Source organism: Myotis lucifugus, unplaced genomic scaffold (assembly GCF_000147115.1).
Source record: "Myotis lucifugus unplaced genomic scaffold, Myoluc2.0 scaffold_184, whole genome shotgun sequence".
Lineage (NCBI taxonomy): Eukaryota > Metazoa > Chordata > Mammalia > Chiroptera > Vespertilionidae > Myotis > Myotis lucifugus.
Genome location: NW_005871232.1, coordinates 1,204,633 through 1,227,130, shown reverse-complemented (window position 1 = coordinate 1,227,130; position 22,498 = coordinate 1,204,633). Strand labels below are relative to the sequence as shown.

At 43.7% G+C, this 22,498-nt stretch overlaps 1 protein-coding gene across 1 annotated transcript; it reads right to left on the bottom strand.

Annotated features, from left to right (window-relative positions):
- Positions 1-6,245: 6,245 nt before the first annotated feature.
- On the bottom strand, positions 6,246-21,661 carry ACTA2 (actin, alpha 2, smooth muscle, aorta). Its single transcript, XM_006096622.3, has 9 exons — positions 21,461-21,661; positions 18,220-18,373; positions 16,768-16,896; positions 14,182-14,292; positions 12,642-12,726; positions 12,117-12,278; positions 10,548-10,739; positions 9,115-9,296; positions 6,246-6,531 (listed from the first exon to the last, which is right to left on the bottom strand). Exons 2-9 carry the CDS (start codon positions 18,346-18,348, stop codon positions 6,388-6,390), a joined length of 1,134 nt encoding a protein of 377 aa, XP_006096684.1. The 5' UTR covers positions 18,349-18,373; positions 21,461-21,661; the 3' UTR covers positions 6,246-6,387.
- Between the last annotated feature and the right edge of the window lie 837 nt (positions 21,662-22,498).

Here is a 22,498-nt window from a genome sequence, read left to right as displayed (position 1 = left end):
TTTAAAGAGGTCTCTGCATACATTTTCAGAGCATTAGATGTTTTGCTGTATTTTTTCTCATTCCTATGAAATATAATCCCAAACAAGGAATTCTGAGTAGCAGGTGGTCTCCAAGCCAGGCCATCTGCTTCCACAACCTTTCCCTGTGCTAGGAGATGAGCTGATTCCACATGTGAGAAGAAATATGGCTATAATATGGGCTTCATATGTTAAGAAATTGAGGATAACATCATTCAGGGAAGAGTGGGTTGTCTATGGAGCTGGACATGCAAAGTTAATTTGCCCTTAGCTGGTGGTGTCCGTAGACTCAAAGCCCCATGCATAGACCAAGCCACACTCTAGTTCTATAGTCTAGGATCTGAAACTTCCAAGTCCACAAGTTGTCATAAGGAAGAAACAAGCCACTGAGCTACCCATAGCAGGCTCTTCATATGTGAGAACCGGAGCAGAATCTGGGTGGCACAGTACTAGTATTAGGGAGTAGACCAGTGCGGGAGGAATGCTACCTTGTCCACACACAGAGTGCAGGGAATACCCCTCTTTATAAAACAGAAATCATTGAACTTCCTGGTGGGCGCTAGTACATGCAAACAAGGTCATGTAGGCAACTCAGATATAAAGCCAGGAGGAGAGCGAAGGCTGGGAAAGCTGGTTGGCATACAGGACATTGACTGTGAAACTTGAAAATTGTTTACTCAAATTAGTCACTGTCTGGCTGGGTCCTGGATGTAACAGTGGAATGATGGTGAATCTGCAATCTTGAGTCTGAAGAGGATGCTGAAAATTCCTCCACAGCTTTTGCAGAGGGAAAAGCATTTATAGATTGCTCAAGAAATAAGCTCCATTATGTTTCCTGCTCATATAAAAGCTTATGAATAAGAAAAAGAAAACAAGCAACTAGCTGACATTTGTTCTATTCCGGACTTTAGGCAAGGTTTCCTTACCGACAGAAATGAAGTGTGTGTGTGATTGATTTAGCAGTTTCCTGTCAGCAATAAAATGTGTTACCTATCCAAGTTTTGCCTAGGGAAATACATCATTTTTAATTTGTTCCATTAGAAAAATAACTTATTGAGGTGAAATTCACAGAAGATAAAATTCAGTGACATTTAAGATTATTCACAATGTTGTGTAACCACCACTTTTCTCAGTCATTGGTAACCAAACCACATTCTGTCTCTGGATTTATCTATTCTGGATATTTCCTATAATTGGAACCATACAATATGTGAATTTTTGTGTCTAGCTTCTTTCACTTAAACGTAACTTTTTTGAGGGTTCATCCACACTGTACCATGTATCATCAGCACTTTGTTTTGTTTTTTTAGGGCTCAGTAATACTCCATTGTATGTACATACACAATTTGTTATACACAATTCACCCAGGGATGGAGCTGTGGGCTCATTTCACCTTTTGGCTGTTGTGAATAGTGCTGCCATGAACATGTGTGTAATGTACTTGTTTCAGTATCTGGTTTCAATCCTTTTGGGTATATATTTAGGAATAGAATTGCAGGGTCATGTGTAACTGTATGTTAACTTTTTTATGCCAACGTGTTTCCCACAGCAGCTGAACCATTTTACACAACAATATATAAGGGTTTCCATTTCTCCACATCTACAACAGCACTATTTTTTTAAAAAATTATAGTCATCTTGGGTGTGAAGTGGTATCTTATTGTGATTTAGAGCGATACGTTATGAAGTTCTTTTAAGTCAAATTTTTGACAGTCAAATCAGAGTTGGTGAAGATGCCGAAGAGTGCTGGAACCCACTCTCATGAAACTCTTAAGTGTTGTGGAACTCCCGTCCTAGGCCTTCTGCACATTGGAACCATGTGCAGAAGCAGAACTTTATTTTATCAAGGATGGTCAACTCTTTTGACTGGGTAGGATTAGAAAAACAAAAGAGAGAACGACCAACAAGAGCCCCCAGTAACAGCACTCTAAAATACTACTCTGCTTTCCACTGAACTCAAGGCTTACGCATTTGGAAGGGAGAAGACTGACTACTTTGGAATATACATCTGAAATCACAAACCTTTTTTAAGAACAGAGCTCGTTCTAAATGTGTAGGATAGGATTCACCTGCGTAATATATTTTTTGCTGAGTAGATGAAGCCATTTTTGTAACAAAAGAATGAAGTTAAATGATTTTAGGCCATTTCTTAAGGAGTTTCAGGCTGTAGAATATGCAGAGAGATCTAAGGAGGGGAGAAAATAATTGATACAACGAAAGGACAGAGGAATGAGGTTCAAACTAGATACGGAGGGGGAGAAATAGAAAACATGATCTAAGAATATGAAAAGAACATCTTTTGATGTGGTGTGTCTACAGTGCCACACATTTTTCTCCAAGACCAGGAAATCTGCTTAAGAACAGTGAACTTGAGGTCTCTGAAAAACTGTATTAACTACACTGTGTAGGAGCTTGTTCTACCATTGGCTGTCCTTGAAGGTAGCATATGTTTACAAACCTAATCAGGAGAATCGTAATCATTTCTATTCCCTTTAGTCTTTAAGGAGCATGAAGTTACTACACAAAGAACATTCTAGAATAGCTGTAGCTATCAGAAACAAATTAGAATGAGAGGTAGTGTTTGAATGTTCATTTCCCAGATGCATTTCTGAAAATGAGATAAAGAATTTAACCTGCAAGATGAAATGCTTGAGAATGGCAAATGAATCAGAGATACCAAATTTCTCACTGGAAATTTCCCTAATTGCTTGTAATTGGTGTCTGATTTCAAGACAGACATTTCACAGAGGAAATGTTATGAATTCTACTTTGGAAAATTATAGTCAAGTCATAGTTGCATTTTTAAAGTCTATGTGTGATCCAGTTTTGGGGGTTCTCCTTCCAGTTCCACATCTGCAGCACACTCTCCCACTTCTGGGCCTCTGTCCTGAACACAGTCCATCCTCTACCCGAACCTCAACCCCTTTGCTTCTCCCCTTGTTTTCCTAGTTAACTCAGTCTTGTCTGTCTATCTATCTATCTATCTATCTATCTATCTATCTATTATATTCAATATTATTTTGTATTAGTTTCAGGTATACCACATAGTGGTTAGACAGTGATGTCCTTTACACAGTGGTCCCCCGATATTTCAAGTACCCACCTGCCCCCATACATAGTTATTACAATACTATTGACTATATTGCCTATGCTATAATCTACATCCCTGTGTTGGCCCTGAGCGACACCTGCAATGGGAAATTCCTCAGACTGCTCTGTGTCATAAATCCTATTACAGAGACTCACACTCAGCTGACTGCACAAACGATGCTGCACTGACAACCGAGAATTATTCACTTTTTTAAAAAAATTAGTAACACTTCCTCCCACCTATCTGCTCACAACAAAGGCTGTGTGATGTGAATCAATCTTACTACAAAACCACGTCATCCTCGGAGGTTGCAGATGCCTATTGTGGGAAAATTGATGGTCATAGAAGAAGGCTGTTTTGCTATTGTTAGGGGAGAGAAGAGATTCAGGAAGCAGCCAGGTCTACAGGCTGCGGTTTTATCTCTTCTGGAAATTCACGTGAGGCTCATCGATGAGACTGCCACTTGTTCAGCCCTTCAAGTCACTGGGCATCTTATATCATCAAGGGGAGGAGTCACTGGTTTATGATGGAAGAAGGTGCGCAGGCACTGCAGCTGGGTGCTCGCAAGGGAAGGATATTTCACTAAGGCACATTCAGTGGGTGTTTCTGGTTTTCCTGATTGCCTCTGGCCATCCCTGCTTCGGATTCTTTGAGACTCTGCCAAGCACCCATTCCTTTACCAGAGAATTCGCGCCCTCTAGTGGTAAACGTCAAGTACAGCAGTACCCAGGCTTTCTTACTTTAGTAAAACCTGAAGTGTTGATGGGAATGGTTGGTGCTTTTGCTTAAATTATGAAAGTGGTCTGTTGCAAGTATCTATACACAAATCCTTTACTTTAAGTCTAGTGGGTTTGAAGTTTCCTTGCCCGATAAGCATACATTTGCAACTGGAAAATTTCCCTCAATCATAGCATGTTACAGTGGTTCTCAAATTTTGATGTGCTAAAGATTCACCAGAGAAATATGATTAAAAGTCAGGTCCTTAGCCTCAGCTCCAGAGGTTCTAGTTCAGCTTTGGGTGTAGCCCAGGAATCTGACCACTTAAAATGAGCCCCTCCTAAGCTTGACCTGTGTGGCCTGTTCTTTGAGAAATGCTGACATAATGGCTGAGTATGGGTTGGGAAGCAAGTTCAAGTATGATATTAGGTATATTCCTTAACCACTCCTAGCTTCTGTTGCCCCATCTGTATAACGGCAGTAAGAATACCTAGCCCATTGGGCAGCTGTAGGATAAAATGAGGTCCTAATATAAAGGGCTTGAGACTTTGCTAAAATCTCTCAAACAAGTTACAGCTGGTGACAGCATGCCCCAAACCTATCAATGAAAGGCCCAAGACCTGGTACTAGCACCAACCTGCCTTGCTTCACAGCTGGGCCTTGCCTGGGAACCTCTAAGCCCAATAAAAAAGGGGGGGCTTGGTACAGGATCTTATCATAACAGGTAGCCAGCTCTTATTATTTGTAGTATCAATCCTAATTTACTCAAACCATTGGGCCAGAGCAGACGCAGGGAAGCTTGGATGACTAGACCAAACGAGCATTAAATCTTAGGTCCTAAGATCTCTACAGTGAGATGCTGCCATAGACAGAGACCCCTCCCTCCCAAGGACAAGCAGTGGCTACACACAGAAGGACCAGTAGCTCCCTGCTAGGAAGCCTCTTATGATGCTAAGCTGCCTGGGTGGAAAAGCGCTTTGAGACAAAGACCATTAAGGACAGGGAAAGTGTTTTTATACATCTTTGTACCTCCCAGGTCAGGTGGGTAAAATAGAAGTTGAAGCTGGCAGTTCTATTCCTTCATCTATAAAATGAGCATGACAATAATATTTTCACCATACAGTTATGAAGAACAAATAAATGAGGCTATGTGCAAAATCCTTTGTATGATGATTTCCTGTGGTCCTTGGAAAGTATTGTCATCTGTCGCATCCCTTCTGGTGTAACTGTGTCTTTAGTATCCTTCCAGAGGCAGATACTGATCTGGGGAAGGGAAACAGATGCTCCGGATGTGTGATGAGATTTTAGAACCGTGTTTCTTAATGTTTTTTTTAATCCATTTCCTCTAATAAACTTAAAGTCATATCTTCTTTTAATATATATTTATTAAGTTTAACATGTTGTATATTAAAAGTCATATTTGTGTATGTATAAATATATAGGGTGTCCCCACAAAATGTATACACACTTTAAAAACTGATAACTCACTTAATTTCCACTCCTTTTCAGGTTTAACTGATTTGAAATAATGGGTGAAGCCAGACTAAGCTTTGACCAAAGAAAATTTATCCTAAAGTGCCACTAGACTATTTTTTTATGGGGATACATAAAAGAAAGATAAATTTTATGGTATAAAAACAGCAACAGTTGATGAATTGAGAGCCCACAATTACCAAACGAAATGAGTCTTGGATGTTTGCAATTCCATTGCTTTGCATTATCAGCAGTGCCTGGACCAGAATGGTCATCGATTTGAAAACAGGCGTTGACAAAAAAAAAAAAAAGAAAGAAAGAAAAAAGACTAATTTCTGTAGATTATTTTAAATTTTGAAAATGAACTGTATATTAATAACCATTGACTTTATAATCATTCAAAGTGTGTATACATTTTTTGGGGACACCCTGTATATATGAATGTATGTATACACACACACACACACCCTTTAGGCTAACTGAAGTTTTGTTAGGTTTTTGAAAAATATATTCTTTTTATTTCAGAGAGGAAGAGAGAGAAACATCAATGATGAGAGAGAATCATCGATCAGCTGCCTCACGGGAATCTAACCGTGACTTCCTGGTTCATAGGCCACACCAGCGGGGTTAGGCTAACTGAGGTTTAAACAGAGCAAAATAATATAATTACTCAGCAAGTTGTAAAATCAGGATTATCCTATTGATACATTTTAATCTACGTTTATATTTATCTTCTATATATTCTCAAGTTCTTTCCACTAACTCATTTAGTCGGAACTTCTCATATTAATGCGATTCTACCCTTTTCTGGGTAACACACGCATCCTAGTCGTGTCATGTCCTCGGCTGCCCCACTAGAGGGAGCCATTCTGCAAACGGTGAGGTCAGCCTAACAAAACCATGGGACAGCTGGGTGCTGCAGAGAGGCCAAGGCTACAGGTGACAGGTAACATAGTTCAGGTTTATTAAAAAACACATAGGCGACAAGTCAGAGCTTTGGCAAGGAATGATATGGAGAAGAATTGAAGGCATTATTCCACAAAACATTCACAGTTGTGTGCTAGAGACAAAGAGAGCAGGGAAGGATTTTAGAAGCATTTGCGGTGGACAATGGATGGCCCGGCTTCATCGTACTCCTGTTTGCTGATCCACATCTGCTGGAAGGTGGACAGAGAAGCCAGGATGGAGCCGCCAATCCAGACCGAGTATTTGCGCTCCGGAGGGGCAATGATCTGTTGTCAGGATGAGAAAGAAGGGCCATTAGTGTGCGAGGGCGGGGCCTGGGCTGCTACCAGGGTCCGGATTTGGTGGATCTGGCTGAGGTCTCATGGACATCAGAGACAGTCTGGGCTGTCAGATGTCTAACCTGAACCCTAACCCAGGGGACTGTGACTAGCTTCTGGGTTTAGAGAGTCTTCATTGAGCACATTTGTTTTTCTGGCTTCCTTTACACAGTCTACTCCAAAGCACCGGTAACACCCCACCACATTCAGTCTTCTGATGGGCAAGCTGAAAGTTGGCCCCAAACCCTGCAAGGCCCCCACTTAAGAGCCCTGATGAAGTCTTTGATATCCATGAGCTGAGCCTCTGAACTCAGTACGACATACTTTCTACAGAAACAACCACCGGAGTCTTCAATGAAAAGTTTGGATTGTGCCAGAACTTACTGTACAAGTTTGTTTTCCCACCGGATTAATCCCACGGAGATGCACTGTGTAACAGTGAGGGGTGAGGGGTTCCCGGCTGGGGTGATCTTTTTCCCGGGACAGGTCCAGGTCAGGACAGAGGCCTGACATGGTAATATTTAATATGCTAATATTTCTTAAATAATTGAATGAGATGCAGAGAGTGGTGAATCAGGCCAGGGGTCTTGTCTACCTGCAACAACCCCCAACATGGCTGTGGCAAATTCCACTCCAGACTTGGATATTTGGGTAGAAATGAATACGGACACTTTGGCCAAACAGAAAAGGCATTTCTGAAGCCACAGTAAAAAGGTCTAATTTCTGTTTATCCCCCAAGCTCTGGTTGAACATTTATTTTTAATACAAATAGTTAATATTTACTGAGTATTTATTATGGGCCAGGCATTATGCTAAGCATTTGTCCTGATATGTATTATCTGATTTAGATTTATTTATTTATTTATTTATTTATTTATTTTAAAATGTGATTTTAGAGAGAGGAAGAGAGAGAGAGAGAGAAATATTGATCGGTTGCCTATGACACAAAGTCTCAACCAGGGATCAAATCCGCAACCTGGGCATGTGCCCCGACAGAGAATCAAACTCACCACGCTTTGGTGTATGAGAGGACGTTCCAACCAATTGAGCCTCACTGGCCAGGGCTCATTTAATTTTTCTAACTACTTCTAACAGTAAGTATTCAATGACTCCCACACTACAGATGAGGACACAGAGACCGGGAGAGGCTTACGTAACTGGGCTGGCTCACACTGGTTGTGTACATGTCAGACCCGATAGTCAAACTTGGACCTCTCCCAAGTGGTTTTGTGGTTTGGTTTGGTTGCTTTAGAAGTCACCATTTTGGGGGGATAATTTTAGATTTACAGGAAAGTTGTAAAGCTAGTGCACAGAGTTCCTGTAGACCGGTCCTCCAGTTTCTGTTTCCCCCTAATGTCATGATCTATGGCCTAGGATTTAGTGGGTTTCTCTTACCACACTGGAGCCCAAAGTTCCACATTCATTTCTATTCAAGAAGCCAAGTTTGGAGAACTAGGAACTACTCAACTCGAGCTACAGCCTCTCTCTGTAACAGACCCCCAGCCTAGGCTCCCTTTGTCCGTGAGCTCAGCAGCTGGGTTCGCCTGGCTCCCTTCAGGGTGGGAAGAGGGGGGCGGTGAGAGCAGATCAGAGTCCTCAGAAAATGGTCTCATCTCTCACCTACAGTCTCTTAGAGCCGACACTACAAAGTACTTCAGTCCAGCACTTTTTTATGTGACCTGCATACCCTTTCCAAAAAAAAAAAAAAAAGGAGAGAGAGAGAGAGAGAAAGAGAAGGGAGTGCAAATCACAGAACTTGTTCGAGTGCTTTTCATGTGTGTGAACTGCACCTGCGCTGCTCCTTCTACCACTCCGAGTGACTGGGACAAGAGGGTCCCAGCATGGCCCCTGATTTCACAGAGCGATAACAGCTTTTGAGAAGTCGCCAACCCTCTGTGAGATTGCCTCCAAAGAATGATCTCTGTTTAACCTCTGAGCTCCCTTGACTGGGACTCAAACCTGACATACTACAGGGGTCCTGGGTGGCTCCAGGACTGAGCTTGGTCATCCTGTGCTTTTGAGTCCCTATATCAAAAGGTGTGTCAGACAGACAGGTAAAGGTCAAATCCTCATTCGTGGCCACTGAGAGGTGATCAGGTTTAGTAGTGGAAGAAAGGTGTATGCTATTGAATGTACAGGGTTTAAACCTCTTCAGAAATATATCTGACTCCTCTGTCACTTTTTTAATGTTCTACACATGAGATGCACTATTTTGTGATGAGGAAACACAACTAAATTTGTACTTTAAAGAGAAATGGGCACATGGCAGATTTGTTGATCTCTATCGCCAGCTGCTAAATGTAGCTGATAGACAAGAATAATTACAGATTAAATGTTGTACAAGACAATTCAACTTCTCTTATGAGCTGGATTGACTTATGTCCTAGAAGGTGTGGAACTTGTGCACTCGGACCCTCTGCCTAGCCCTAGCCCTAAACCATGTGACCATGTGTGGCCTCTGCAGAGTCCTTCACGCCTGGTGGTAGGGTTGGCACCAGCAGCAGAGCCGTGAGGTCTGTCACCAAACTGTACCTTGATCTTCATGGTGCTGGGTGCCAGGGCTGTGATCTCTTTCTGCATGCGGTCAGCAATGCCGGGGTACATGGTGGTGCCCCCTGAGAGGACGTTGTTCGCATAGAGGTCCTTCCTGATGTCAATATCACACTTCATGATGCTGTTGTAGGTGGTTTCGTGGATGCCAGCGGACTCCATCCCTGGAAAAGAGATGCAGGCCATGGTCCTTGGTTGGTGAGTCGACCCAGGTCAGACAAGGAAGAGCTACGTGGAAGATCTTACGCTGACTAAAGCTAAGCAGACATGATAATCGAGGAACCTCCCATCTCAGAGACCAATAGGTCCTTGGAATGTTCCATGTCCTCCTACCTCTTGTCTAGTGAGGAGGCCCTGCTGGAAGGAGGGGGACTGCAATGTAATGTCCCGATTTTTAATACTCACTACTAAGTCTGGTTTGAATCAGGGGCAAAGTCTTGAGATTCCCTGGAGAAGGCTCCGCACTGAGCCCGTGTAGCAGCCATTGCTCACAACTCCCCCAAGTCTCTCCTTGGCTGCTGTCTCGTTCTCACCCCTGAAGCTGAACCATCAGAAAAGTGCTCATCCCATTTGCACAAAACTCATCTTTCTTCCATCTTGATAATTTTTTTTATCTGAACTTTTTGTTAATTTCTGATATGGGTCTTTTAAACAGAACCTCTAAATATCCCTTATCTTTTGCAGTGCTGTGATGATGAATAATAAAAATAGTAATAGTAATAGTAGTAGTAGTAGTAATAATAATAATAATACCTAACTATTAATTGCTGACAATATCTAATGATTATTGCTAGCTTGTTTTGGCCAGCCCCTGGGCTAAGTGCTCCACACATATCATGTAATTCTCACAGCCACCCTATGACATAGACATTGTTACAATCCTCATTTTACAGATGAAGACACAGAGGCTTGGGGAAGTTAAGTGATTCTCCCAAGAACATGAAAGTAGAACTAATACTCAAACCCAGGCTGACCCCACCCAGAGCCTGCCTTCTGTAAACAGCTCTGCTAACCTTTCTCTCAAGGTCAGTGCTAATGTAGGCACAGGCTCTTCCATTTTTCTCTCCCCCTCCCATTCCCTAACTCTCAGAATTCAGTATGCCCCTCCCATTCATCCAGTGGCTCCACTGTGTCCTACGCAGGAATAATATTTGACTTTCACCCTAAACCACACACCAAGAATGCTTCTGGATTAACTACTACATAGTGTTGCTTGGAATGAAAAGTCCTTTCCCGGCCTTCTTAAGTCTTCTCACTTGATAAACATGGCCTTCTTTGCCCTGATTTAGAAATGTGTTTGGCCTCATGGCCCTGTCACATGCCCCCACATGCAGAAGAGCACTGGTGGCCAAAGGCTGGCTGAGTAGGAGGGATGGGGTGACCTCCCTGTCCCAGGATGTGACGCTGTTGCCTACCGATGAAGGAAGGCTGGAACAGGGTCTCTGGGCAGCGGAAGCGCTCATTCCCAATGGTGATCACTTGCCCATCTGGCAGCTCATAGCTCTTCTCAAGGGAGGAGGAGGTTGCGGCAGTGGCCATCTCATTCTCAAAGTCCAGAGCTACATAGCACAGTTTCTCCTTGATGTCTCGGACAATCTCACGCTCAGCTGTTGAGATACAAACATTAGGGTAGTAAAAACCTCAGTCCCTCCCACAGTACTGGTTCCTTCAAAACAGTATGTAAGTTTAATATTCTGCAACCCCAAATCCATGATGGTAATTAAATTATAGGTCCACCAGGGAACCACTTCTCTTCCTAGCAGAGTGCCTCACACATCGTAGACCCTTAGTAAATATTACCTAGCAAATGGTGACAGGAATAAAAGGAACTGGCTAGAGAAAGGCACAGAGCAGGAAATCCTTTTGTACATTGTGTTTTTGCAGGATTAACTGATCACTCTCTGTTTTACAACCGTTAGTTATATTGGATTTTCGGTTGACGTGGAAGTCTTATGCTGAAAAAGTCTTTTGAGGGCCCTCACTGTTTTCAAAAAGCTCTGGAGATCCATGTCTCTTAGACCAGGTAGATTCAAATTCAAACCATTGGCATATTCATCACCTTCTAGAGAGGGGCAGGCCCTGGCTCAGGACCAGTCCTGTCCAGAGTCTCCAGGTGCATGTGGAAGGAGGTATGGAAGAGTGGGCAGGCAGACACCTTTCAGACTCCTGCATTCCGAAGTCCTAAGCTATTGGTTCCATCTGGACCCTGGGAACCTTTTGGAAGTATCTTGGGGGTACTTGTGGGAAGTAAAGTCAGGAACAAAATTAATTTAACTCCCTACTCCTAGAGGAGACTTTAACATCTTCAGGGCTCAAACTTGGAGCCTAGAATAAGCCACAGGCATGTTCAGAAACCTACACATCTAGACAATACCAAACTGGTGAGGGGAGGGCAGGTAGCCAGGGCCAAGGCCGCTGAGGATGTCCCAATGTCTCTACAACATCCGATTCTGCTTCTTGTGGGTGGAGACCAGGTGGCACCAGCTCAGAGTCCGAAGATACACATATCACCGCTAATAACTATTGCATGCTTACTCTGTGCTGGGCTTCCATGTGCATTATCTCGTTTACTACTCACAATCACCTGAGCGACTATGGCCTAGTGAGGTTGGGGAACTTGTTCAAGGTCACACAGCAAATGAGTGGTAGAATTGATCCCCAAGCCCTGTCTAGATGTCTCCAAAGATTGCCAATCACCACGCATACTATCCTCAGTGTCTGCACTCTCTCTTTTCTGTTTGTGAGTGGAGGGGACTAACAAGTGTTCAGAAAACCCAACTCTGACTAGCTCATCATACAAGATGGCTATTACTGTTCTTCCAAGGAAACAGCATAATCATTTTGCAATTTTATCCAATTAAAAATAAGCATGCTTGGCTCTGCAGTCCATCTGCAGCCTCCCTCCCATAATTTCCTTGGATAGTCCCTATAGTCTGTAAGTTACTAGGAAGGACATATCCTCCGTTCCTTCCCACGGGCCTCACCCGTAGTCACGAAGGAGTAGCCACGCTCCGTCAGGATCTTCATGAGGTAGTCGGTGAGGTCTCGGCCAGCCAGGTCCAGACGCATGATGGCGTGGGGCAGGGCATAGCCCTCGTAGATGGGCACGTTGTGGGTGACACCATCTCCAGAGTCCAGCACGATGCCTGGTGGACAATTGAGCATAATAAAAGTCACAACAGCAGCCTGCATGTGACTTGCTGGTCTAGGAGAGAGGAAATTTCTAAGCTTCTTATTTCAAAGAAATAAAAGAAAGCATTTGGTTGGCTAGGAGAGAAGGGACAAGGCTTGGGGAAACGAAAGAGTAGGAAGAGAGCAACAATAGAAGTCCTGTTCAAATACGAACTCAAGGGCTCATTTTTAAATGTTGACAATAGACCTATTAGGCCTAGGATGGCCCTGTCAATTCTCAGTAACCCTCAGTCATCCCAACCCACCTATTGACAACCTGCAAATCCCATGACTGATGGTGTATCCCGTGGAGGCTCCCATTCCTCTCAGGCACCTACCAGTTGTACGTCCAGAGGCATAGAGGGACAGCACCGCCTGAATAGCCACATACATGGCTGGGACATTGAACGTCTCGAACATAATCTGCAAAGCAACCCAAAGAACTCAATTAGTGACGCTGTTCATCTCCTTGTTGGGGAATGCAGAGCTTGGCTTTTCTGGCGTAAAGAAAAAGACCTCTAAACCTGAGGCTCAGATGGGCTGTGATTGGCCTCGTTCTGTGGTTTGTCTGCGGTTCTATGTAATTGGTTCCACTTTTTATGTAGTTGCTGGGTCAATGCCAGCCCTAGATTCTGAGGTCGCTCTGGCTGCGGTGGAAGGAGCCCTGTTTCCTGGCAGAGGACCACATATGAGGGCCAAACACTCCGCCCAGCTCATGCAGTCCAGGGAACAGATTAGAACAAGAGCTCCTCTGAGTCACGCACGGCCAGTTCGTGCACACTGAGATGCCCGCAGGCCTGCATTTCTCCATCTGCCAAACCTTCCCGGCTCTGACCGCTCACTAGAATGTCTGACATCATTTTCTAGAGAGCCATCATCCTCAACTATTTTCCTGCCTTCATGCCACTCACAGGAACATCCAATGCCCATTGGAAACAACGTGTCTTGCTATCTGGAGCGACTCCCCTGTAGAGAATAGCTGCTCCTGTGTTGCTGTCAGCGCTGGGAGCTCCTCCCAGGAAAAGGCCTTGCAGTCTTTACATGTGTTATTCTCCAAGCCCAAAAGATTGTGGGTCAATTCCAGGCTCTGGCCACTTCTACTGTGTGACCTTGGGACATTCACCTAATGTATTTGAGCCTCAATTTCTTCATTTACATAATTAGGATAATGATACGTTCTGCTTCACACATTGTTAAGATTTAAAGAGACACTGCATATAAAATGCTTGGCCCAGTGCTTATCCACAGTGAGCATGAAATTGACATTAGGTGTTTTAATTGCATAGCTCGCCCAAACCGGAATCCTGTGTCTGGCTGGTGGAATGGATGGTTTCCTGCTGTCGGTCACAATAACAACAGTAATAACTATTACTTACTGAATGTGTTGTGTGCCAAACACCAAGGTACACATTTAACATTGTGACTCACAAATCTTTACGAGCTTTTGAAAGATAATAGTGCTAATATTCCCAACTTTTAAACAAGGAAGCTGAAGCTCTGAGAAATTAAGTGGACGCTTCAAGTTACATGGCTAATAAGTGACAGGTCCAGTTTTCAAACTAGATCTGTCTGACTCCAGATCCAAAATTCCCCACTGTATGTTGTCCTGCATTTTGAAATGACTTCTCCTTAGAAGTTTTGAACCTAAATGAAATCTCTTAAATGTCCTATTGCTCGTGGAGGTCAGAGGGGAATAGCTCCTGCAGTGAGAATGTGAGTACATTAGGATGCTCCTGTCCTTTCACATCCCCAAGTTCCTGGAACACTGTGGGTCTGTGAGGGGCCTGCTGGGCTGGGCCAGCTCTCTGCTGTCCTGTACAGCCCCTTCCAGATGGACTTTCCCAATCTGAAGTGCTGGGCCCCAGAGTGGGTATTTACCTGGGTCATTTTCTCCCGGTTGGCCTTGGGGTTCAGGGGTGCCTCGGTGAGCAGGGTTGGATGCTCTTCAGGGGCAACACGAAGTTCATTGTAGAAAGAGTGGTGCCAGATCTAGGGGGGCGATGGAGGAGAAGCACAATGACGTGATGTTGGGGCACGGCAGACCCCGAAAAGGGACCAGCATGAGCTCCATGAAACCGGGGCCAAATAAAATGTGACAAGTACTCATTATGTGTCTGCCCTTTAACCAATGAGACTGAAGCTCCAAGACTCCGAGTATCTTACCCAGGGATTTATAGGCAGTAGATAAATGAACAAAAACCCAAACCCAGGTCTGTGAGGTGTAGTGGTCAAGGCACAGGCTTTGGAGTCAGGTCTGAGTTCAAATCCCAGCTCAGCCACTTCTTGGTTGTGTGCCCGTAGGCAAACTTTAACCCCATTCAGCTCCAGTCTCACCATGGCTAGTATGAAAATCATTAGCATTTCTTGGCGAGAATTAAGTAAGGAAACCCTAGAGTTACTGTTTAGCCCAGTGCCTGGCTCAGAGTAAACGTTATCTTTTGTCTTCTTGAAGCCCTCGTCCTATTTTAGTTCATGCTCTCGGGGAAATAACTTAGTTAAGTAACAAGACAAATGCATGAAAACATGAATGGAAGGATGAAGCTGGCCTGAAGACCTAGTTGCCTTTTTAATACTTTAGGGAAGTTTCCTTCTGTGGTATATGCTTAACGAAGGCAGGTCACCCTGCTTCCAGCCTCCCCCCACCACCCCCGTTGGCTCTCCAGGCCTGGGAGAAGCCGCCTCCCCTGCGCACTCTAGCCGTTCCATTCACTGGCACAGGTTTGGCCTTCAGGTATTTCCAAAGCCAGTGCCCACGTACAGCGCGTTTGTGTGACTGTACTTTGGACATACGTGTGCTGTGCTTCCTCTTTAATCCCTGGATGCCACAAAAAGCAACACCATGGTACAAAGGGTAAATGGATTATTTCTAAAAGTATGACAATTCCCACTGGCATCATGAATATTAGATATTTCCAGAATTAAAACAAAGCAAGAACTGCTGGCGAAAGATTATAAATTCACAAAAGCAAGATCAACTTTATATACTCTTTATCTCGTTCCGGTTTCTTTGGCTTTGAATTCGTAGTTTCTGGAAATGAAATGAGATTTCTGAAAGCTCTTTCATGGACTAAAAGCATCAGAGTACTTAAGAAATCCTGCCAGTCATATTACGTGCTGTGGTTACCATGAAACATCATTTAAAAAGCAACCAGTTCTCTCCCTTCCTCTCTGTCTCCCCCACCCCCACCCCATCCATTAGAAACAATGAAATGCTTTATTTGTTCTCCAGGGGCTTACGTTCTGAGATGCTGGCAGCTCCACAGAGACCACCTGAAAGAATATTTTCTCCGCTATTAACATCCTCTCTTCTGAGCAAAGTGCAGTATTACCCAAATCCAGAATCTTAGACCAAACAAATCTAATGCAATGCAATTTTTGTCCAGAAGCCGAGGTTCCAGCATTATTACTGATCAATTCTAGCAGCACGATTTTTTTAAACTGCTAAGTGTGTGCATGTGTGCACGGAGCTGATGAATAAAACTCCAGATATTGTGGTTCTAATATATTTTGCTGCACTTAACAAATGTTATGCCACTTTCTCATTGTTCCTTCTGCCTTTTCTCTGACCACCTGTGTTTCTATGGTGCCTCATAAAACACCAAAACCCTAGGATTTAACTTAGCTCCTCATTAGCACTTTTACGTGGGCTTGGGAGATAACGACTCCACCTAAATGAAACACAGAGAGACAATTTTAAAAATATTTATTTAGCCCGGCCAGTGCGGCTCAATGGTTGAGCGTCACCCATGAACTTGGAGGTCCCCGTTTGATTCCCAGTGTGGGGCATGCAGGAGGCAGCCAATCAATGAACCTCCCTCATCATTGAGGTTTCTATCTCTCTCTCCCTCTTCCTTCCTCTCTGAAATCAATAAAAATATATCTTTAAAAATATTTTTAAAATACTTATTTAAAAACTTTGTTGGTTGTTGTGCTTCAACATGTTGAGGGCCATTCAGGAATGTGGCAAATCCACAATGTCATAGCCCTCTTTCCTGCAATGAAACTATCCCCCCCCCGCCCCCCCCTTTTTTTTAATGCTCAGGGCAAGTTGATGAAAAGCTTTCAAGAATGGATGGGGTGAGGCTACTCCCAGCTCCCGAACTGCTCTTTAGCTGTGTTGCCCTGAGGGGCAGAGCCGTGCAGCCTCCGATGAGAGAAGGATCATCCCCGGCTGCTGCTCAGACCATGCAGGTCTGGGACGTAATCCGCTTGACTGAGCAATAGACTGCAATCCCCACTGCTGGCAATGAATGACTGTTCTCACCTACAGAACTTTAATTAGTTTATAAACCCTGATAGGCAAGGAATTCTTTTTAAAATAAATACTTCAGGATTCTTTTTCTCAGTTTGTGATCATCTAGAATAAACATGAACAAGTCAAAACACAATTGGGCCATTGCAGCCTGACCTTTAGAATCAGGGCCCTGCAGCCTGAGGGCTCAGCCTGCAGCGAAGCGCCAATACCTTTTCCATGTCGTCCCAGTTGGTGATGATGCCATGTTCTATCGGGTACTTCAGGGTCAGGATGCCTCTTTTGCTCTGTGCTTCATCACCCACGTAGCTGTCTTTTTGTCCCATTCCTACCATCACTCCCTAAAAAGATTCAACGCATTTCGAGTCAGCCTCTCCCCAAACTTATGTATTGATGACAGTCCAGTCACGATGGGTTAAATTACTGGGAGACCAAGGTCCTCTTTTGGTACCAAGAGCAATATATTGAGTCCTATGATCACTATGTTCTTAAGCAACATCCCTGAGTTGATTGGAAATAGGCCCGAATCGGCCTCCAGATGGCAAAGGACCCTCTGGGTAACGCAACTTGACCTGTGTGTTGTACCTTCTGTGTTCCTCAATGGGCAGAGAGATTGTGTTTGTCTGCTTTGCCGCTATAACAAATTGCCTGGCACATATTTGTCATGCAATAATTATTTGTTGAATGAATGCATGAAATTTTACATATAAATTAAATGACATTTTGTCTCTTATAGACTGTTCTTTTAAAGCTGAATATTATTTTCTAATCATTATGAACTGAAGCATTATGTCTACATACAAATGACCACCAGTGCTTGATTTCTGACCAATACTAATCACCATTAAGACATTTTTCAGACGTATTTTTTAATCATTAAGGTGACACTTAAAACAAGAAAAGAAAGAATTCTCACTACTGGAATTTTAAATTGCACCACAGTGACTGCTCTAGAATTGCAAAAACAGTCATGGCTACTATAGATTCGTAGAGTGGTTTGTGCAAAATATCTCCACTGCACACAGTTCAACAAAGAGACTGTGTATTCACTGGGCGAGGCTTCTGTTATTTGTTCTTGAGAATATACACCAAATTGAGAGCCATAGATATCAATGCGCAAAATACATTTCTGATGTGAAGGAGAATTTCTGGGGTGAAATTCTCAGTTTTTACCATGTGGCTGCCTCCAACATTTTGTTTATACATAATATTATGTAAAAAATTACCATGTGGCTGTTCAGATATATTCTATTGACAGCTAACGGTGTGTAAAATTACAGTTGGTAAAGCTTACTTTCATCTAACATCAAGCTCTTTGAGAGTGAATGACCTGGGTTTTAGTATAGTTTCTCTCCAAAGAGCAGGTATATATTAGAGGATGATAATGATGATGATGATGATGACAATGATTATATTTACACAAAAAAGAACTTATGAAAAAGGGGCAAACTTATATCTGATAGACACCCACCAGATAATCTGTGTTATATATGAAATTGGCACTTATTTCTTGACATTAATCACCAGAGGTATATTCTTAGCAAGGTTACATAATTTTGAGGAAGCAAACAATAGACAATCTATGGATACCCATTGACACTCAGACATAGAGGGGCCTAATCTATAGCTCTGTTTCTCTCTGTTCCAAACAGACTCTTGCTCACCTGATGTCTGGGACGTCCCACAATGGATGGGAAAACAGCTCTGGGAGCATCATCCCCAGCAAAGCCCGCCTTGCAGAGCCCAGAGCCATTGTCACACACCAGGGCGGTGCTGTCCTCTTCTTCACACATCTTGGCTGGAGTGCGTCACAAGATCCTGCAGGGAACAGGGAGGAAACGACCCCAGCTGTCATCCAACAGTTATGACACTTACCTGACCACTCCCACCTTCCAGGCTGGGTTTGGGGCCCCTCCTCTGGGCTCCTGGGGCACTCTCGGGTGTCCCTTATCTGACACATTTATCTCAAAGCACTTCCATTAGACTGCTGGCTTTTTATAAGTCAAAACTCTGACTTCCATGTTTATACACCTGGCCTCTAGCACAGTGGCTGGCATGTCTCATGTGTTCATAAGCACTTTAAACACTGACTAAATGAGCGAACGAATGAACAGCTGTAGAGACCAGGTGGGAATATCAGACTATGAGACCAGATCCTCAAGGGACAAGTCACTCGTCACATGTTATAGAAGTAAATGAAATTTGCTGTCATTATCCACTCAATTTCACATTTCTTTACTTATAGCTTAAAAGAATTTTTTCAAAAATGTAGATTTTGAAGGGTGGGCAGTATGAAAAATTTGGAAATGTTGAACGGCTGAAATGTTTACTGTAAAATGTTTAAAAGAAAAATATCTTGAATCTTGAGGACTTTTATTTTACCCTTGCTAAAACAGTAGGCCCATGAAAACATTCTAATAAGCTGGTGCTTTAACTTTTAGGGGCCAAAGTTATTCTCCATTAAGAAAAATCATGGCTAACACAAAATCCAACAAGTGAGGGAGAATCTAATAAATTACTCACTATGCAGTCAATTACTTTGCTGCCATTAAGAAAGATAAATAAAAGGCTAAGCTACAGGTATATTCTTATGTAAGAGAAATAGGTTAGAGGAAGTAACATTGGTGATCCCATTGAAATGTATTTTTATACATTGCAAAATGATTAGTCATATATAGCAAGATACTGATGGGGGGTTATTTTGAAGTGGTGGATTTTGTATATGTTTTTATCTTCCCCGGTCTGGGCATGTACTCTGAGGCAACCAATCACAACTGATAGATGTTTCTCTCTCACATTAATGTTTCTCTCTCCCCCTTCCTCTCTCTAAAGTCGATAAAAAACATATTCTCCAGTTAAGGTTAAAAAAAACATTTAAAATTATTTATGGGCCTGGCGCACGTGGCTCAGTGGTTGAGAATTGACCTATGAACCAGGAGGTTTGATTCCTGGTCAGAGCACATGCCTGGGTTTCAGGCAGGAGGCAGCCAATCAATGATTCTTTCTCATCATTGATGTTTCTATCTCTCTTTCCCTCTCACTTCCTCTCTGATATCAATAAAAATATTTTTCTTAAAAATAAAATAATTTATGGTGCTACATGCATTAGGTTCTCAATAAATATTTGTTCTTTAATGATTATTATTAATAGCATTATATGATTATTATCATTATCAGATCTTTTTATTGCTAGTCTTTGCTTTCTTTCCACAGTGCCTCCAAGCTTAGGAAGGAAACCCTCAACTTGTGGATTCCACTTGTAAGAATGGAAATGGAAATGGCTTGCCCTTTCTTTTCTCACCCTTCCCTGTGGGAGTTGGCTTCTTTCCTAGCAGATGAAGAGGCTAGGAGAGAAGTGAGACAGGAAGGAGTGCGAGGGAGACAGAGCAGAGCAGCAGTCAAGAGTCCAAAGCATTTGCCAGAGGCGCCAGCACAGGATCACAGCCTCTCTTCAGATGTGCTAAGCAGACTTTCCAAACCAAAAGTAAGAGCTGAAAACAGGATAAGATGTTTGGAAAAGGACACAATACAAATGTGATGAGATGCTCAGCATGAATACATGTCTTTAACAGCCCTTGTGTTGGGCAGGGAGGGTTGGGGGGAGTGTTTGAATTTACTGCAGAAAAAGTAGGCTGACCCTCCGCATCAGCTAGCATGCAGACCAAAAAAGCTCAAAATTCAGTAGATATACTTCCATTTAGAAAAAAAAAAGTCGCAGAGGGATTCTATCATCTCTAAAAGGAGCACGGTCCTTACAGAAGAAGCCTGTGTCCCCAGAAAGGAGTGGCTCAGTGATTTCCAGCTCTTATCTAACCTGCCTGGGCAAGACGGTTTGCAGCACGCACAGCATTTCCTAATTAGGTAAAACACACTCCAAAGTCTGCTTTTGGAACTGCACCCGGGTCAGGGGGTTTGCTCCAACCGGGTGCATCTTGTGCCAAAAATGAGTAGCTAGTGGGAGGAGGAGGGGTGGAGGGGCGGAATGTTGCAGTTCCCAGCTCATCTGTCTTGAAAAGCAAACCATATTTAGTCATGAGTCACGAAATGGAAGGGGGAAATCTCAGCGTGAAAACTCCCAATTTCAGGCCCAACCTGCCAAGCCCTGATTTATGGCAAAGTTCAGCCCGGGGTGGCAGGGCTGGGCCAGGGTCCTGCCTGCCTGAGCAGGCTGCGAGAAATGCAAACCACACGGGCAGAAGGCTTCGGCACAGGCAGCTGTCAGATGCTCGCTCTGCGCCCTCCCTCTTTACTTGCAGAAAAAGATTCAGCTGGTTTCCTGCTGCGCTCTGCTGCAAACCACCCAGCGACCAGACCAATGCTGGCCTGGAAGCTCACAGACACATTCAAAAGACATGCCTTTCCCACAGAAGACACTGCCGGCTAGAGGCAGAGGAACCCAGAAACACACACACACACAGCCAACACCAAAGACCAGGCAACTAAAATCCAGTTGCAGACACCTCCTCTGCACCAAAAATCCAGTCCAATGAAGACTCACCACACTACATCTGAACCCCAAATACCGGAGTTTCCAGTACCTAAATATAAATAAATGTGTGATTGATACAAATTATGAAAATGCGAACAGCTAGACTGCATCCCTGACATGTGTTACAAGATCTGGGCTGTTGGTTTAGCATAAACAGATTTTACAGGTGATGCACATTTCATTTCAACTTCCTCTCCCTCTCCTCCCCCACACCAAGCTGCTCCTTAGCCTTCCTTTTAACGTTAGGTAATTAGAGCTAAAATTTAGTAGTACAATCATATGAGTAGTGCAGTCTTCATTCAAAAATTTCCGAGTGCCTGAGCCCAGCCAAATCCCTTTGGACAGCGTCTGAGGATACTGGGTAGCATCAGAGCCGCTGGCATCGCTAAGTCGCGTCCCTGGGCAGTGCCACTTACCCTGACAGTGCTGGCTGGGCTTCTCAGCTCTTGGTGATGTTCAGGGAAGCTGAAGGCTACAGGGTTATATAGCCCCTTGGCCTGCTCCCCTCCCACTGGCTTCCCAAACAAGGAACAAAGACAGACTTGAGCCAGTCGTTCAGTCTAACACAACCATATAGGGACCTCAGCACAAAACTCTCTAATCTGGGTGGCCAGCGGCCTGGGTCTCTTCCACTGCATTCCACGGCGCTGCTCATGAAATGGGAGGCAGCTCAGCTGCCTGTGGAAGATAAACACCCCAAGCCTTCAGAACAACTGCTGAACCTTCCAGAGGCACTGAGCCGGTGCAAGGGGGCAGATGCAGGCGCCGGTGGCACATTCCTCGGAAGATGCCAGCCTGCTGTCCTGCTGGCATATTCTAATGAGCTGAGAACCAAAAAGAGCGGCCTTTTAAGAACTCTCCAACAGAGGTGGCCAGCAATAAAGAAAGATATTGCTTCCATTGTCCATAAATAGATCCAGGGAGTGACAGTTTTATGGTAGTCAAGGCTGTTTATAAATGGAGTCCGTGAGCGGTGTTAATGGAATAGGAATTGAAGTGGAGACAGGGCTGCTGGGCTGTATTTCACGGGGAACTTGGCAGTCTGCATTACCATAATCACTTTAAATCTTTGGTACATGAGATATGTCTGCTAATTTGAGCAATTTAGCAGCACAACTAGGGGACATTCTTTGAGTAGAGTGTCCACTCAGTGTCCTGTCACAGAAGCAGTTTGAGAGAGAAAAGAGCATGCTTAAGGGAAGTCTCCCTGACCCTCCTCTCTCCCTACTGACCCATCTGACAGGTGATAAAGCAGGTGACCCAGGGATTTCTCAAATTCAGGTATTGAATGACCGCCAATCGGGCCTTAAGCTCTCATTCCCAAGTGTCAATGTCAACCTCAATGTTTTATATTGGTCTTCCCTCCACCTCCAAGCTAAGGTTCTAACTCAATTTATGACAAAAATACTTTTGATGGATACCTTGAATATTTCTGGGCTGCTGACATCCAACAT

Bases quoted from the DNA above. Each gene is read 5' to 3' on its own strand.
- ACTA2 (XM_006096622.3), bottom strand. From the start codon at position 18,348: ATGTGTGAAGAAGAGGACAGCACCGCCCTGGTGTGTGACAATGGCTCT. The intron at 16,897-18,219 runs GTGAGCAAGAGT...GAATCTTTTTAG, and splicing joins TGGGACGTCCCAGACATCAG to GGAGTGATGGTAGGAATGGG. The intron at 10,740-12,116 runs GTGAGGCCCGTG...GTATCTCAACAG, and splicing joins CTACTCCTTCGTGACTACGG to CTGAGCGTGAGATTGTCCGA.